General features: G+C 32.5%; 1 protein-coding gene across 1 annotated transcript; it reads left to right on the top strand.

The window, feature by feature from the left end:
• The first annotated feature begins 12,848 nt into the window (after positions 1-12,848).
• LOC11407259 (uncharacterized) lies at positions 12,849-15,759 on the top strand. Its single transcript, XM_003608477.4, is given in 5 exon segments — positions 12,849-13,109; positions 13,415-13,562; positions 15,141-15,211; positions 15,303-15,455; positions 15,457-15,759. Coding segments are annotated over 5 exon segments (774 nt in total). The 5' UTR covers positions 12,849-12,890; the 3' UTR covers positions 15,640-15,759.
• Positions 15,760-18,586: the final 2,827 nt, after the last annotated feature.

Here is an 18,586-nt window from a genome sequence, read left to right as displayed (position 1 = left end):
CAAGAACACACCCATACAATGAAGCAGATGTTTCCACCAATCATAATAAGAATAAGCTAATGATGTCTGTTTAGATTTTAACCATAAATACGAGTGCAACTTAACTTTTTCAATGAGGGTAAATGAAGTAGATGTCGTGTTTTGGAACACACGAGTATTCCGTTCTTTCCAAGTCACCAAATAGTAGCAAACCAAATAACTGTCAGGAATAAATGAGCAGATCTAGGCAAACCTGACATCCTAGTAAATTGAATAAAATGTTGTCGAAGCTCACCAAGAGGGACCGAAAATTGAACCACAAAACACCAAAAATATTACAATGTAAAAAAAGGTGAGTAGCTGATTCTAAAACATTACAACCAGCCACACACATACCATCTGTTGGATTGAGAATCCCACGTTGAACCAGGTTATCTTTAGTAGGAAGCCGATTGCGAAGGAGACGACACACCAATAAAGACACCTTTAACGGAATATACTTAAACCAAACATCATCAACCTGAGACCTGTCAGCCATGACGCCTGTGTCTGTAATAAAGTGGTATGCTGCTTTCACTGAGTATCCTTGAACCGGGTCTAACATCCACCTCCAAGAATCATGAACAGTGTCTTGCAAAACAATGTTACATAAAAGAGCAACACACTCTCCTCCTCCCATGCAAACAGACGACGTCTCCAAACCCACTCCCTTCCATTACCGCCCCACCCCAACCGCCACATCTCCTCCACCTTACTCTCCTTCTCCACCGCCAACTCAAATAACCTAGGAAACTTCAACCGCAACGGAATCTCCCCTATCCAAGTGTCATACCAGAATAAAGTGTTCCTCCCATCGCCAATCACCCTACGAACATTCTCATCAAACCACCTCCCAACTCCTTCACCTGCACCGTCACGCACTCTACAAATCATATTCCACCGCACTGAGGCGTATCTATCCCCTTCCCTAATCCGCCCTCCAACCTCCCCATACTGAGCTTTTAACACTCGATACCACAACCCCTCTTTATTCACTAACATCGTCCAACACCATTTTCCTAACAATGCCAAATTAAAAGCTCTCACCCTCCTAACCCCCAACCCCCCTTCTTCCTTTGGTAAACAAATCGAATTCCAATCAATCCAAGCCATTTTCCTATGATCCTCACCACCCCCCCCCCCCCCCCAATTTTTTTTTTTTTTTAAAATAGATTCAATAGAGAAAATTATACCTGCAGGGGCTTTGAAAAAGGAAAGAAAGTAAACCGAAAGAGAGGACAAGACAGACTTCAGAAGAACCAGTCAAACATCAAAAGAAAGGAACTTATTACTCCAAGACGACAAACGTGCCACAATACGGTCGACAACAGGTTTCCAAAAACTCAATTTTCGAGAATCCCCGCCAATAGGTAAGCCCAAATAGACAAAAGGAAGCTTCCCTCTTCGACAATTCAATACAGATGCCGCAGCCAAGACTCAGATATATTCACCCGGTCAACATGCTCTTGTGAAAATTCACTTTCAATCCCGACACTTCCTCAAATAGCATAAGCACCGCCCTCATGGAACGGACATTCAACCAGCTCTTCTCACCAATGATTAAAGTGTCATCAGCGAACTGAAGGTGTGTCAAATTCACCTCACCAACTCGACCAACTAGGAACCCATTAAACAATTGTGCGCCCGCCATTTGTTTCATTAAGACATTAAAACCTTCAGCTGCCAACAAAAATAAAAAAGGGGAGAGAGGGTCCCCTTGACGAAGCCCCCTCTCAATAGAGAATTCTTCCATTGGACACCCATTCACCAAAACCGCCGCCTTCGCTGTCCCAATACATTCTGAAATCCATTTCTGCCAAAGAGTTGGAAAATTCATGGTTACCATCACCATATCGAGATATTTTAGGTCCACCGAGTCATATGCTTTTTCAAAATCTACTCTGAACAGTAGAAGTTCTTTATCCATACGTCTTGCATCATCTACCACTTCATTAGCTATCAGGATACCATCTAAAATTTAGTTCCCTTTAATAAAAGCTGACTGAGAGTCAGAAACCACACTCCCAATGACATTACGTAACCTGTTAGCTAAAACCTTCGCTAACACCTTATACAAGCAACCCACCAATGAAATAGGCATGTAATCATTGAGGCGTTGAGGGTTGTTAACCTTCGGAATCAAGGCGATAAAAGTAGAATTTACCCCTTTAATCAACTTTCCGTTTCGATGAAAATCAACCAAGAATTGCATAAAATCATCCTTTACCAAGTCCCAAAATCTTTTGATAAAATTAAAGCTAATACCGTTTGGTCCCGGGCTCTTGAAACTATCACAATCCCAGACCGCTTGCTTAACCTCTTCATGAGAAAAAGGTTTAGTTAAATTGCCAGCCTCCCGAAGTGATAATTTACGAAATGGAAGTGCTTCCACACTAGGCCGAAATGTTGTTACTTTTTTGAAATGAGAAGAAAAGTGGTTGTAAACCGCAGCCCTGATATTTTGAACGCCTTCGACATTAACACCATCAACAAACACCAAATTAATAGCATTTTGACGACGGCAGTTTGACATCACTCCATGGAAAAATTTTGTATTGAAGGGTACAATTGAAAAGAAAAAGTTATTATTGCATTGGAAACTGAAAGTGACATTCATTTTGATTTTTTTTTTTTTTTGCTAAAACGACACTCATTTTAAAACGGAGGGAATACTATTTTTAGTTGCTTAAACAATTTTTTAAAGGCATTTGTTAACATTTACTTACATTAAAAACTAAAAAAAAAAATACCACTCGACACAAATAGCCCTCAAAGAAATGGCATAGAACCATGACCTACAAACCCTCCTCCAAAGATTAAGAGGATGTGTGTACCAATTTCAGCATTGCATGAGTTTCTTGAATATCATAACAAGAAACTCTTGATGGCATTAGATAATATTTAAGATATATTGGTCACTTGCTATTAGGCTACTCAAATATCACTATTGAATCGCTCAAATTACGCTTCAGATGTTCAGTTTTGGCGTGAGAAGGTATGTTAAGAGTTTGACATTTAATGACATGTGTCCTTACAATGTATTTATAAGTCGTTGGCCTAACTCACCCCTTTTCAATATCAGCGTGTAACGTGAGGACTACCGATAAACCTAACTCATCCCCTGAAAACTATCCACTATTTATAAACTTATACTCAAGTCATATCTCATCCAATGTGTAATTGTTAACACAACCATGCATGCCCAAGATTACACATTTGTGAATGTGAGAAAAACACAGAAGAGGGGGCGGGGGAGGTTGAATTGTGTTGCCTTTTAATGGTTTCTTTTTCTGAGTGTTAAGACTTGATCAGAATCTAAGGTATACAAATTCTGATATAAAGTATGAATACAACATATAGAGTACAAAACACGCAGATAAAGAGATAGAGAAAAAGAAAGTAGACATAAAACAATTTTATACTGACTCCTTCTACAATCCAGGAGTAGTCCAGTCCACTTGCACTTCCAAGGAATTTCACTATAATCATAAAGGATTACAAAATGCTCAAGGACATTTTCAAGAGACTTCTCTTTGCTCAAGCACAACTGCAAGACACTTTTATGCTCTAGGACTTTACCTAAAGACTTCCTGCCCAAAGACAACTCCAAGAAACTTCCCATTGCTTAAGCATAACTGCTTAAGACTTTCCCTTGCTCAATCAGAACTGACTGAGACTTCCTAAGTGCTCAATGTTTCACCAAGATACTTATATGCTCAAGCACGCAGGCGAGAGACTTTCTAAAATGTTTGCACAACTGCAAACAAGTTAATTTATTCTTACATTAGATTTAACAACGATAGTGTAAACTGAACAAATGAATAAATTCCTTAGAATTTCTAAAATATAAACTTGATACTGTGGACTATACAAGATTAGTTTTTACTTTTTTTTATATAGGAATAAGTGGTTGAAGTGTCAATGCCTCACTTGCAATTGATCTTTACAAATTTACAATATATTATTTTCATTTGGAAGGTTGCACCGTATACAAACACGTTTACCTCACCATTGTGACATGTACATGCCCCTCAATGTGATGTGGCATCTTTTAAAATTCAACCTAATCTCTCCTAAACAATTGACTCATCGTAAAACAAAAAACAACAACAATAAGCTCAAGAATAATTTTTATAGTTTTCTCTAGTGCCGACTTGTTGTCTTTCCTAATTTTCCCTACTTTTTCTGTGTAGTTCCTTCATATTAAGCACAAAATCATCATTGTAGAAGTACTTACTTGTCCTTCCTTCAAAAAAAAAGAAGTACTTACTCATCCTATTGGTAAATTTGATCATCTTTCATCCATTTTGCTCATCTTCCATCCATGTAGAATGAATAAAACCATTATCGTGACCTTGAAGTAGTATAGTAATATGAATTTGGACGCTGAAATTAAAGTATCATATGAATTGCACTACTAACAAATTTCCATTCTCATCCTTAACAAATTATATATCTACAAAACCATTTATTTTGTAGAATAAAAAACAATCAACTTAGTCTCTAAATTATTTCATCTCATCTTCAATTTAATCATTAAATTAAACTATGTAAATATAATAATATATAAGAGTCAACCTTCGAACTTCATATCCATCAATTTGGTTTCTAGTATTAAGAAACTAAAGACTAAATCGATGAATTTTCATATATTTAGAAATTGAATCGACGAATTTTTTTCTAAGAATTAATTATTATATTCATATGCTTTATAGAAAAAATGTGATAATTTAAAAAGTATTAAATCAGTAGTTTATTATTCCCTCCATCCTGGATTAACTGAGCCAAAAGCTTATTTCACACGTATTAAGAAAAATGTATAAATGAAGTAGAAAGAAAAATAGTTTTAAGTGCACTTGTTAAGTATCGGTGCATTCTCCACTATCATAAATGTAAAGTGGAATATATTGAATTGGAAATGATGAAAGTAATATTAATTAGAGTTATAAAGGGGAAAAAGTAATTAATATTGTATTGAAAAGTGAAATAACTCAATTATTTTAAAAAAAATTTTGTTTTTTACAAATGACTCAGTTATATCCGCCGATAATTATAAGTTTTTTTTTTTTTTTTTATCTAAGCAAAGACTGCTTGTGGTTGTGGATACGAGTAGGTTGTAACACTATAACAACATAATGATCAAGCTAGATGTAGGTTAGTTGAATTGTTGACAAACCTTGCCGGAATTTAGTACTCACGCCAGACAAGACAACAGAACAGGAATAAAATTCCATGAGTGGCATAAATCGATTGGATAGTTAACGTCCCAGAAAGCGAGGAGCAGAACAGAACATTCTAGTAAATTGTAATCTCTGCCATTAAACCAATAAAGTTGTGAATTTGCCATTTTCTAATGCCATTGTGATTTGTGAAGCCATGCTAGTCCATCATCGACTAAATTGTGAAAATTCTGATGAGCTCTACAAAACATAGTAGTGTATGATTGCAACATGTTCTTCCTGAAGAGAGGATAAGAGGAGATAGCCACACTTTAGACAAAATGATTCCTGCGAAACCTATGCTTTCTCACAGATTGAACATACTTGTACCTATGGTTCCTGTGCATTTTTTCCCAATGCAAAGAATAGTCAATGGTGTTCTAGATTCTTACCATTCAGAAAAGTTTTCAATCCATAAAACTTTTTGGAAAATGCTAAGGAATAATATATACTCTCGTTCCTTTTTAATTTATGCAAATTTTGTATTATACTCCCTCCGTCTTTAAATGTAAGCAAAATTTATTTTTTTGCTTATATTTAAAAACGGATGGAGTATTTATTAGTGATGCTATTCATCGCAACAGAAATTATCACGAGGCACTCACGAAACTGTTTCCTAGTTATAATTGTCCAACCGAATAAAAGGCTGAATTAGTGGAATTCATGTGGCAATAATGCTATGTAATACAAATATATACATCCTGATAAATTCGGGAAATTTTATTCGCTGCACTTAGCAAATATATACAAATATTTATCGATCATTTTTATAGTTCAATACAATATTAGTTATAGAATTATCAATAATATTAATATCGATAATCATATATAATATTATTACCGAGGGAAATAGATGAAGTGAAATAATAAATTATATCTATTTTTATTTTAATTTCTTCAAAAAAATAAATTATGTCTATTTTAAAAGAGAAATAATGGGATTTAAAAGTAACAAAGCCTATTGATTGTTCTGATATGTGTAAAAGAGTCTAAAAATGATATGCAAATAGGAGCCGATGAAATAATAGTTACTATGTTTTGAAAGGTGTGGTAAATGTTCTAAAAGTATAACAATTTTTTTTTTTAATATATTACTTCGATCTCGAATATAAGCAAAAAAGTTAATAAAATTAATGTATTTGATTAAAAATTTGAACCAAATACTTCTACTTTATTTAACTTTTTTTTTACTTATATTTAAAACATAAATATTTTTTTATTTAATAAAAAAATCCAAGCAAATGACATAAAAAAAGCTAAGAAGACAATTCATCATAATATTCAGAGTTCAGCGGAAGTATACAATAGGTTGGAGCACCACATTTGGCTAAGAGAAACCTCACAAATGAGACCGACATCATATTTTGATCCAAAACCTTAAGACATTATGTATACGGGTTATCTCGCTAACACGTTGCTTAAAATCTACTCTTGCATCCAACCTACTCTCACATGACACATTAACATCTCTTTTTAAGTGTGAGACTCTTTATATTTGTGACTTGGTGTGATAGCCTAATAAGGTCAGAGGCACAACATGGTAAAAAAGGTGGGTTGGTGGCAGTTTCAAAGAGGGATGTTTTTTTTCTTTCTTTCACGAGAAGAGAGAAAGTAAATTAGAAAAAGAAATTTGAACATAGAGAAGTAATAAGGTAAAATAATAAGTTGATGTTAATTTTATGGGTTTGTTGAAGAAGTTGTAGATTTTTGAGTAATTATACTACCAAAATATTCGAGTTATTCAAAATATATCAATTTAAAATGTCTAATAAACATGTACTTTGTTAACTTAGTATAATACATCTATGTTTTCCTTTTGTGAGATCCCACAAATGACCAAAGATGATTATTTTTTTAATAAAGGAATAAAATGCAAGGGCATCAAGAGAAAGTTACGACTTCTCATCTATGTTGATATCTCATAACTAGCTTTCTCATTTGCCCAAACTCTAAAAAGGGTGAAGAAATTTGAAATAATAAAGGCTGAATAAAAAAAAATTGCATGAAAACGAATGACATTCAAAGTATCAAAGATAAAATAATAAACAAATGAACTAACAAAGCAAATCATTGTAATGTTTTGTCAAAAAAAAAAAATCATTATAATGTTTGTGCTTCCCATAGAGCTTGCATTGGGTTGTATCATCCTATTAGACTATGAGAAATGACACACGTGAGATTAATATTATATCTTCATTCAAATTATCTTGGGACATATATGTGTGTCATCTCACTTATATGTTATTCAACATCTACTATTCCATCAATTGTAGAACTTTAACTCATATTTGATATATTAGCATTTCTCCCCCAATTGTGTGACTCCCGCGTCCGTAAATATATGACATAGTCAAATAGGGTCAAACAGAGGTTCCTTTCTTTCATGAGAAGTGAGAAAGAAAATTAGATATTATTTTTAGATTGAGATAAATGATACCTGTAAAAAAGTTGTGTTTTGTCCACGATATTATAAAGAATAAAGCGAGTCGAAGAAGTTCAAGATTTTTGAGTAATTAATTTACCCAAAAATTATACTTAATTAAAAAAAACACGATAACATTTAAAAAATTCTAATAAGCACACATTTTGTTAATTCAGCATAACACATTAGAGTTTTTCTATGGTTAAATCTCACCAAAGACAAAAGGTACAGAAATTTAAAATAATAGGGATTGATAAAAAAAATAAATTACACGGAAGTGAACAACAACAAAAAATTTAAATTCAATATAAAAATTAAACATCTACTTATATTGGTCATCTCATTTATAAGTGTCTCAACATCTACTCTTGCATCTAATGTGAAAATTTAAATTACAATTGACACAATAACATATCTCTCTTAATTGTGAGACTATGCGTCTATGATCCGGTGACACAACCAAATAAGGTCGGGCGGAGGTACTCACTCCGTCTCATAATAACTGAGTCATTTGCAAAAACAAAGTGTCCCAAAATATCTGAGTCATTTCATTTTTCAATGCAATATTAATTACTTTTTTTCTCTTTATAACACTGATTAATACTACTTTCATCACTCTCAATTCAATATATTCCACTTTGCATTTCTAACAGTGGAGAATGCACCAATACTTAACAAGAGCACTTAAAACCTTCTCTCTCCTTCATTTATACGTTCTTCTTAATATGTATGAAATGAACAAATGACTCAGTTAATCCGGGACGAAGGGAGTATAACATGATTAAAAAGGTGGATTCATGGTGATTTCATCGAGAGAGGTTTATGATTCTAAATTTCATGAAAAGAGAGAAAGGAAATTGTAAAAAGAAAGAATACGAAAAAGTAATTTGAAAATGAGATAAATGATTGGAAGAAAAAAATAGTGTGTGTTTCGTCCGTGAAAGTATTGAAAATAAAGTGAGTTATTGGTAATTTTATGGTTTAGTTGAAGGAGTTAAAAATTTATGAGTAGTTATTTCACCAACAGAAAAAAAAAAAGACTCAATTGAAAAATGTCACATAATTTTAAAATATCGTTTTGTCAACTCGGCAAAACACATGCATTTTTTTATTGTTAGATCTCCCAAAGAGCAAAAGTGAAAGAATTTTAAATAATAGAGGTTGAATAAAAACATTTGAATGAAAGTGAATGACATCCAAAAATGTATATTTAATATCAAAAAACTTATGCAAATGAAATCCAAAAACTATCAAAACAGTTCATCATGATGTTTGGAGTTCTTAGAGTGCCTACAATGAGTTTGATCATCACATTTGACTAAGAGAAATCCCACATGTGAAATTCACATCACATTTAAACCTAAAATCTTAAGACATTGGATATATTAGTCATCTCATTTATATGTTTGCTTATTGTCTACTCTTACATATAATGTAGAAGTTTAAATCATACATGACACATTAACGTCTACCCCTCAGGTGTGAGACCGTATGTATTTGTGATATGATGTGATAATCAAATAAGCTCAAAGGCACAACATGGTAAAAAATGTGGTTGGTGATAGTTTCATAGAGGATGTCTTTGTTCCTTTCTTTCAAGAGAAAAGAGAAAGTAAATTAGAAAAAGAAAGAAGATGAAAAAGAAATGTGTACAAGAGAGAAATAATAAGGGAAAAACTTAGGAGTGTGTGCTTTATTCGTGAGAGTATAGGGAATAGAATGAGATGCTGATAATTTTATGAATTTGTTGAAGGTGTTGAAAATTAATGGGTAATCATGCTACCAAAATAATAGATTCATTCAAAAAATGTCACATCAATTTAAAATATCTAATAAGTGTATTTTGTCAACTTAGTAGAACACGTCTACATTTTCCCATTGTCAAATCAGACCAAAGACTAAAACTAAAGAAATTTAAAATAATAGAGGTTGAATAAAAAAATTGCATGGAAGCGAATGACATCTCAAAACTAAAATTTAAGATACAAAATTTAACAAATGACACCACAACACTAACAAAACAAATCATAATAATGTTGAGACTTTTGTGGGAACCTGTATTGGATTGTATCATAACATTAGACTAAAAGCAAGCACACAAGTGAGATTGACATCACAGTTACATTCAAAATCTTAAGAGATTATGAGTCATTCCACTGATATGTTATTCAATATCTATTATATGGCATTCAATATGTTATTTTAACCCACACTTGACACATTACCATCTCTCAATTAAATACGATACTCTTTGTGTCCGCGATCCACCACCACGAAGCACTTCCACTCCCCAAAAATGTTGAAGCGTATATGATATCACCATTGGAACTTACGGGGGAGACAACACTTGTGTGATTCGACACATTGCAGAAAAAACAACCACACAGGTGAGAATGATGTCGCATCTTCTTCCAAAATTTTAAGGCTTTAGTATGAGTTTTTTTTTCCACTTATTTGTTCTTCGACCTCCAATATTTTATCCAATGAGATTTAAATGACACTATTTTTTTGTGGTGTCCGAGGTTTGAACCCCAGACCTTCCATATATTATGCATTGTCCATACCAGTTGAACTAAGTCACGGGAATTTTAATTGACACTTGATACATCACAATATTCTCTCCATTAGATATGCCGAAATTCTAGCCCGTGCTTGGCACGGGTGTTCAAACTAGTATACAAATATTTTTCGATCATTTTTATAGTTCAATACAATATTAGTTATAGAATTATCAATAATATTAATATCGATAATCATATATAATATTATTACAAAGGGAAATAGATGAAGTGAAATAATAAATTATATCTATTTCTATTTTAACTTCTTCAAAAAAATAAATTATGTCTATTTTAAAAGAGAAATAATGGGATTTAAAAGTAACAAAGCTTATTGATTGTTCTGATATGTGTAAAAGAGTCTAAAAACGATATGTAAATAGGAGCTGATGAAATAATAGTTACTATGTTTTGAAAGGTGTGGTAAATGTTCTAAAAGTATAACAATTTTTTTTTAATATATTACTTCGATCTCAAATATAAGCAAAAAAGTTAATAAAATTAATGTATTTGATTAAAAATTTGAACCAAATACTTCTACTTTATTTAACTTTTTTTTTACTTATATTTAAAACATATATTTTTTTTTTTATGTCTTCTAAGATGTTAATCGGTAAAAGGATTGGAGTTGGTTAGATGTATTTACCAAAATAAGCCAATCCTTTTTTTAAAATACCCGTCAACCATACATGGCCATTATGGAGAAATCCTTTATTTTTGATATCTTTATCTTATGGAGTCAAACAAATTCTGAATTCATTTTATTGGGGTAAGACGAGTGAGCCGACTTGAAATTTTGGCATTATAAACCCAAAGAATACAATTTGGATTTTCATTTGTTTATCTTTCAAAAAGATTAACTGCATTTTATATGTTTCAAATCTATTTACTTGTGTTTTGAAGGATATTTAAATGTTCACTTTCAAAATTTTAATGGAAAGAAAAATAGTTCTTTCTATTCAATATCTTTAAGACGCAAAGAAGAAAAAGAAAATAAAAAACTCTTAATCAAGGAATTTTTGGACTTGGATTAAATGTTTTTTTGAATATCATCATGGTTCTAGTATGAATATGAAGCTTTTGAATTGATAATATAGGATCTTCTTAACAAGAAAATTATTGTCAGTAATAATAATAAAAAAACCAAATTAAGGAGTTTGAATTGATTGATATATAAATGCATGGCCCAACTTTTTTTTTCTTTTTAAAAGAGTTGCCAATACTTATTTTATATGATAAACCCTGTGATACACAAAAATGTGATGCACCAAATGAGGTCCTTGAGAATAATCATGAAATATAAGAAGGTTCTCGTGAGCTTAGCTCAGTTAGTTCAGATAATGCATAATATATGTAATGTTCGGTGTTTAAACCCCGGTCACTGTCAAAAAAAAAAAAAAGACATAAGAAGAAGGAAAAAATGTTGCACAAAATGTTACACCCGCCACTAGGTCCCGTATTGCAACATCACAAAACTATTGTACCTTTTATTCTAACTTTATCCAGTCTGCAAATACCAAAGACGTCTTAGGGAAGGTGTTTGGTATTTGATATTAAGAAGATAATGTGCATAATGTAGGCAATGTAAGTGATGAAACCAATAACGTGTTTCGTTCGGCATCCCTTAAAACCAAGTTTGAAAACCACACCAACATGGAAGCTATACTTTGTATCTTGTGGAAATCACGGTGAAAAATCAGATGAACGTGTGAAACCAAACCAACACAAAGTCAGTTCATTTGATGCTAAAATTTCAGGAGACAATAAGTTCGATTCAGATAAAGACAATATCTTGGTCATAGTTATTGCAACTGAATATGACTTTTACTTTGATTACATCCAAACCATAAATATATAATCCAGCGGTGCATGTGCCGAATAATGGTTTGGGAAATTTTATGAGTGTGTGTATTTTCTAGTTTTATAAGTGAAATTATAAGTCTTGTAAAAAACATGTGGGCTAGGGGTGAATACATGTGGATCAGGGGTGATAATCAGCCAATCAAAATTATTCGCGAGCAATTCTTGATATTGTTAAGTAAAGCGAAACATTCCATCAAAAATTGTTTGCGAATAATTTTGATTGACTGATTATCACCCCTGGTCCACATGCATTCACCCCTCTCCCACATGTTTTCCACAAGACTTATGAAGTTTCTCTTATAAAACTAGAAAATACACACACTCTGAAATTTCCCGAAACATTATTTGGGACATATAACACTGCTGATATAATATTAACTTAAAAATTATATTAAACTCTCTATGAAAGTAGACTACTCTAAAGTTAGGAGTGGTCTTAAATTTGTTTAGAATTATTGGCTTTTTTCCTTTTTTTTTTCTAGCTTTCAGTTGTTTTTTACAATTACTTTAATAAGTGTAAAAAAAAAAAAGTAGTTTAAATTCTCATAGTAAAAGTCTACTATTTCACCTCAGAATTTCTCACTTGATTAAAAGTAGTCAATCGAGAGTTATGATCCGATCAAATCTTACACACAAAAACTTACAACCCCGGTCAAAAGTAAAATTGAAGTACCTATTGAGCAACTTTCTCTATTCAATTGTTTACAAATTGGGCCTAAAACGAACCATAGCCCAAAGAAAGCCCAATTTTCTTTCACTATCATCTCACTCACCAACGTTCTCATGAAACGAAACCTGAAAGAGTAAACAATGGCAGAAGAAGAACTCAACAATGGCTACTGTAGCAGCAGTGGCGATGAAGACGGTGACGCAGCATGGAAAGCAGCCATTGATTCCGTTGCTGGAACATCCTCCTATGTCACTTCCTTCATGAATGGATTTTCCGCCACCAACAACAATGACACCAAGAAGAAGCATAATGATAATCAAAACCCTAAATCCCCAAAGATTAAGCACTACCAACTTAAGGTCCAATTCTAAATTTCTCATTTTTATGTTAATTAAGTTGAAATTTCTAATTAAGATCCTATTTATTCATTTAATTTTTGCAAAAAAAAATAATTAGGATTTTGGTATTTTTTGTGATTACCAATGCCCACAAAACAAAATTCAGTTTTTATTACCAAGTTCATGTTTTTTTGTTTAGTGGAATTTGAATTACGTTTGTAGGTTTTTTTCTTCTTTTGCAAATTATTGTTCATCATTAATAGTTCTGTATTGTACTTTTTTTTTTCTTCTGGTTTTTGGTTTAGATGATTTATGTTTATTGACAGGCACTAAAGCTTTTGGATGACATATTGGAAAATACAATTGAGATAGTGAAAGAACCTATTCCTGTCCTAGATGAGGATCCTAATGTCGATGATTGCGGTATTCGCTTGTTTAGACATTCTAAACCAGGAATAGTTTTTGATCATGCAGGTAAATTGGCTTGTTAAGATCAGCTTCAATTCTATGATATATAGCTATAAAAAAATTGATTTTAGATTTTGGATAGTTTTGGACTTTGCTGGTTGGTAATGGTTCCTATTTTTCTTGTTAAAAGTTGGCTTTTTGTAGTGTTTCTGGTAGCAGGTAAACCACTAACCAGTCACCATTGTTCTTTGACATTTATATACAAATTTCTCTGAAACAAGAAAAAAGCTGAATTGGGTAAAAGCCACTGATTGGGCTGTAAGCTAAAGCAGAAGTGCTTTTTTTTTTTCTTCTATCTTTCAGAATAGTACTTATGCTTACACACCCTGCCCTTTGTCTGTGGTTAAGAAGTGGAGCCCAGATGAGCATGCCATGCATCTCTTTATTCATTCTGGAATCTTTTGTTTGATTGTTGTCATCAGAATTCATAAGATGATACTTGTTTTACACTGTTTTATGCATGTTATATTGCAATGTGGTACTGCATTTCTATAATCTGTTGACTAGTTTGTTAACCACTCTGAGAGGTTATCATTGTGCATAAGTCACTCCAGAAAAGCATGCTTTGGGGACCTATGCTATAACTTACTACTGAATTGCCAACTAAACCCTGAATAATGGTCCAAGCTATTACTTGGACTGGACCAGTGTTTGTGACATTGATTTGGGATGATATTAGTTGATTATGATTAAAAATTAATTTAGTTAAACAATATATGCTGAGAATTTTTTTTTTCTCAAAAATAAGTTTGAAGTAAAACTTAGTTTAGAATTTTCAACTCAAACAAAACAGCAAAAGCATTATTTTATTAGAGACAAAATTGATTTTGGTTTGGAGTAACCATATGTCAAATTCTCTACAAAATCCCATTTCAGTGAAGTGAATGGAGGCTTTTCCGTCGTTGGTGCTAAGTCGTAACAACTTTTTTTTTTTTTGACAGGCCGTAACAACTACTCCCTCCGTCCTAAAATATAAGCAAAAAAATCTCATATTCTTTGTCTCAAAATATAAGCAAAAAAGACTAATTTTTATGCTATTATTATGTTTTTTCAACCAAATCATCTTTTCCAATGTAAAATTAAATGCAAATTGCATTCAATTTGTTCTCCTTTTTATTTTCTCCATAATTTTTAACCAATGAGAATTATTTTTACATCTTTCCATGAAACTTATTCCAAGGAGAACACAAAAAATTATACCTCAAATCACTAAGTGTTAGTTTTCTTAATAAGTGTGAATTACTGTTTTTTGCTTATAAATTAGGACGGAGGGAGTAGTTTACTTGTCGTAATATATTTTTAGATATTAATGGTTTGAGGAACTAAACACAAACACCGTAAATTTGATGCAACATGTTGCCATGATATGGTGTGCAACCCAGACTCCAAACTGATTTTTATTTTTCACATTCACACAAACTGGTTACAGTATGGGTTTGATGGAAATTCGAGATGATTTTTTACTTTTAAGTTAAATAAATATTGTGTAAGGGGTTGGAAAATTATCAATTTTGTGATTTATATTGCTATTTTACCGAACCACATTTGCATATGTTGTTTACGCTTACATCTATATGGCTGCAGATGAACCCCAACCGCCAATGAAACGACCTAAACTAGTTCCGGGAGAAGATATTGATGAGAAATCAAAGAAGGTGTACTAGTTAATCCATAGATGTCTGTGTGTGTTGCTTGATTATAATGTATTTTGTTTGTTTTCTTAATGACTATTTGCTACCTCAACAGTTTAGAAGACGGATTCGATCTATTGCTGTAGATGGAAATGATTTAATTGCTGCAGCAAATGATGCATACAAGAAATCATTGGCTAGACTAGAAGCTAAAGATGCAGCAGCAAAAGCTAAAGCCAAGAGAGAGGAGGAAAGAATTGAGAAATTGAAAAAAATTAGGGGAGAAAGGTGGTTACCGTCCATGGCCAAGGAGATGCAGGCTAAGATCAAAATCAAACACTGATAGTGTCTTCGGAGATGCAGGTCAAACATCAATACTGACGTTGGCTTTGAATTATTATAGTTTTTACTTCAATGCTATTTATGTGTATCTTGATGATAAAAATTGTTGATTTGTTAGTGGCTTTTTGTACCTCAAAACAATGTAGTTATAAATTATTTATTTAGCTATAAAAAAATATCTTGTATTTTTATCAGTGACATTAGTTTTTATTAGTGTTTTATTAGTGCAAGGCATTGTTGATCATAAAATGAGTGTCAATAAGTTTTTCATACTCTTATGTGTGTTGCTGTGGAGGCTCGAGCACCTCCATCCTACAGCGTGGTTTCGCCCCTGCCACGCTCTCCGCTCTCCTTCCTTTTAAGCATACAGAATTTTGTAGCTCCTACTCCCACACTCTCCTTCCTTTTACAAGAAAAGACTCAACCCCTGCATACAGAAAGAAGTTGAAGACAAACACCTCCCCTTGCAGATTTTGGCCTTTATCCCCACTGTATGTAGTCTTTGTCTTCCTGTCGTTGGTTTTGAATCCTCCGACCTATCACCTTCCTTCATTGTAACCCTTTGTTTTCAGTATTTTGTTTTTTCTTGGAAACATCATGTTTTTGTATGTGTTTTATGTTTGATCCGAAATACTATATCTTTCTGATTGATTTGTAGTACTTAATTTCAACACACTAAATCCAAAACTATGTAATTTCCGTAGGTTGTCTAAGAATTTTTAGAATCTGCATTCTCTACCGCATACAAGAACAATTGGAAGCTTTTCTTTATTTTTTTTCTTTTAATTTGGCTGTCACTGCTTGCAACTTCACCTAGACAAGAACAAACATCAAAGGCTGAAATTTGCATTGCAGCTTGTCCAAGTTTAAAAATTTGCATTGCAGCTTGTCTAAGGTTAACTCCAAATTTTTAAATCTCCAAAATGTAATTAATACCGTAGGATAAACAATGGTATTTCAATAGTTTAGTGCATACAAGATAGTTTAGCTGGAGTGAGGTGCTAACTAAGCTAGATGCACCACAACTCAAAAAAAAAAAAAAAAACAATATACACGCCAACAATAGTTACGAGACTTTAAATGAATAAAGCTAGAGCACCTATACTTGACAATTGACATGAACATGAGAATTAGACGAGAGAATTCATTTCTCATAAGTGAAAAATGGATAACGTACTGGTATCTCGGTATTTGATACGTATCATGCACCGAATACTTTCCGATACATATTTGGAGAGTATTTGGATATTAAATCTTACTTTTTAAAAAAAAACAAGTGTCCCGTACTTTTTAGATACATCGGGAATAGACGGTGGAAAATCGATACATGCGGATATGTGATGTTTCTATTATTTTACTGAATTCATATTAATTAAGGTGCACTTGTTTCAAGTTATTATATTTTAGAGGGGTTTTTTCAAGTTATTTTCGTAAATTCTTGAAAATAAAACGATATAAATATGTATTTTTATGTTTGTTATAAGTTCTCCTTAAAAAAAATGTTTGTCATAAGTTTATTAAATTTGATTCCTTAGTATAAAATATTCTTGACAATAAGAAAACTTTCCTAAATATAAAGCTGGGAATAAGGTTCTCATAAAGATGAGAATAATTTTAAGTGTAACAACTACTGGAATTAACCTTCCTACAATAATGTTTACGAGGATATTATAATGTTAACGAAACAAACATGTTTTTAAAATTCTGTCAAAAAAAAAACATGTTTTTTAAATATTTTAGAATAAAACTCTCATCCTCATCCTCTTGAATCAAAACAATTAATTGGATAAATCTAGTAAACTTGAAACAAATTCTTTTTAAATTTAAACCGTAGCCGAATTTAAAACAAATTTTTCCTAAAATTTGAAAACAAATTGTACTGAAATTGTTTCTGCTTTGATTTATCCAACAAGCATCCTCGTCACTTACATGAAATTATTGATAATAAATAACCTCCCCTTGTATAAGTTACTCTAAAAAAAAAAACCGTTTCCCTCAAAAACAAAAGATAAAATTGAGGAAACATCCCGGAAACAACGTCTCTTTATAAACTGCCAGTTCCCGTAAGCACAAACCTAGAATCGATTCTCTTCCTTTATTATACTTAACTTTTCTCAATCATCATCACAACAATATTCCTTATTCCTCTTCAACAAGCACACATTGATGTTCAATGATGATAAAAAATGTGGTAGCAATGATGGTGGATAGTGTTACTCACTTTGTCAATACACGTTGGGCTCTTCAAGAAAGGAGATGGTCTAATACTTTTCATATTGTCATGTCTGCTACCGTGTCTGTAACCATGCCATTTGTTCTCTGCTTTTTGTCTGCTTATAATCATATGCAAAGACGAGGTGATATTGTATTTTTTGCCTCTTTCTGATGTAAACTAGTACTCCAGGAACTCACTCTTAATCATTTAGCAAATCTTATTAAATTTTTATTTATAAGTGATATGGTATGAGATGAATTGTTACGGAAGCTTTTCTTGTTAATACTACACCCAATTTTCTTTTCTTCTTCTAGACTAGATAAGTGAAGATGGCAGACCATCAACCAGTTCAACCTACGAGTCAGTCATTTTTTCAAACCAAACAGTCAAACACTGGGAAAATTTGTTGAGTGACGTAACATGTTCAATGCTCACGATAGGCAAGGCTTTAAAACAACATATATCATCCTTGAATTTTTTCATTCATGCCCTTTTGAGAACATAACGCTCTTAGCAATGAATGCATTCTAATTTATTAATTTTCTTTACTGATCTTGATTTCATAACTATTGATTCTGCACTTCCTGACTGTCTTTGTATGGTTTGGAACTATGGCCATGTTTTGATTTTCATGTTTCAAGACAAATTTTGATGTGAAAATAGAAGTTGCAAAGTGTATCTTCGCATACAACGCACGCCCACACTCTTGTCATGGTACAAACAAACAGGTTATTACTGTGTTGTTCAAACTTCAATGCCAATAAACAAGAACCAAGAAAGTAGTAAGGCTTACCAAAGCATAAGTACTTTTGTTCACCATTTCAACAGCACCCCAAACTCGG

Source organism: Medicago truncatula, chromosome 4, assembly GCF_003473485.1.
Source record: "Medicago truncatula cultivar Jemalong A17 chromosome 4, MtrunA17r5.0-ANR, whole genome shotgun sequence".
Classification (NCBI taxonomy): Eukaryota; Viridiplantae; Streptophyta; class Magnoliopsida; order Fabales; family Fabaceae; genus Medicago; species Medicago truncatula.
The sequence above is the reverse complement of the archived record's forward strand: the minus strand, read 5'-3'. Positions and strand labels throughout refer to the sequence as shown.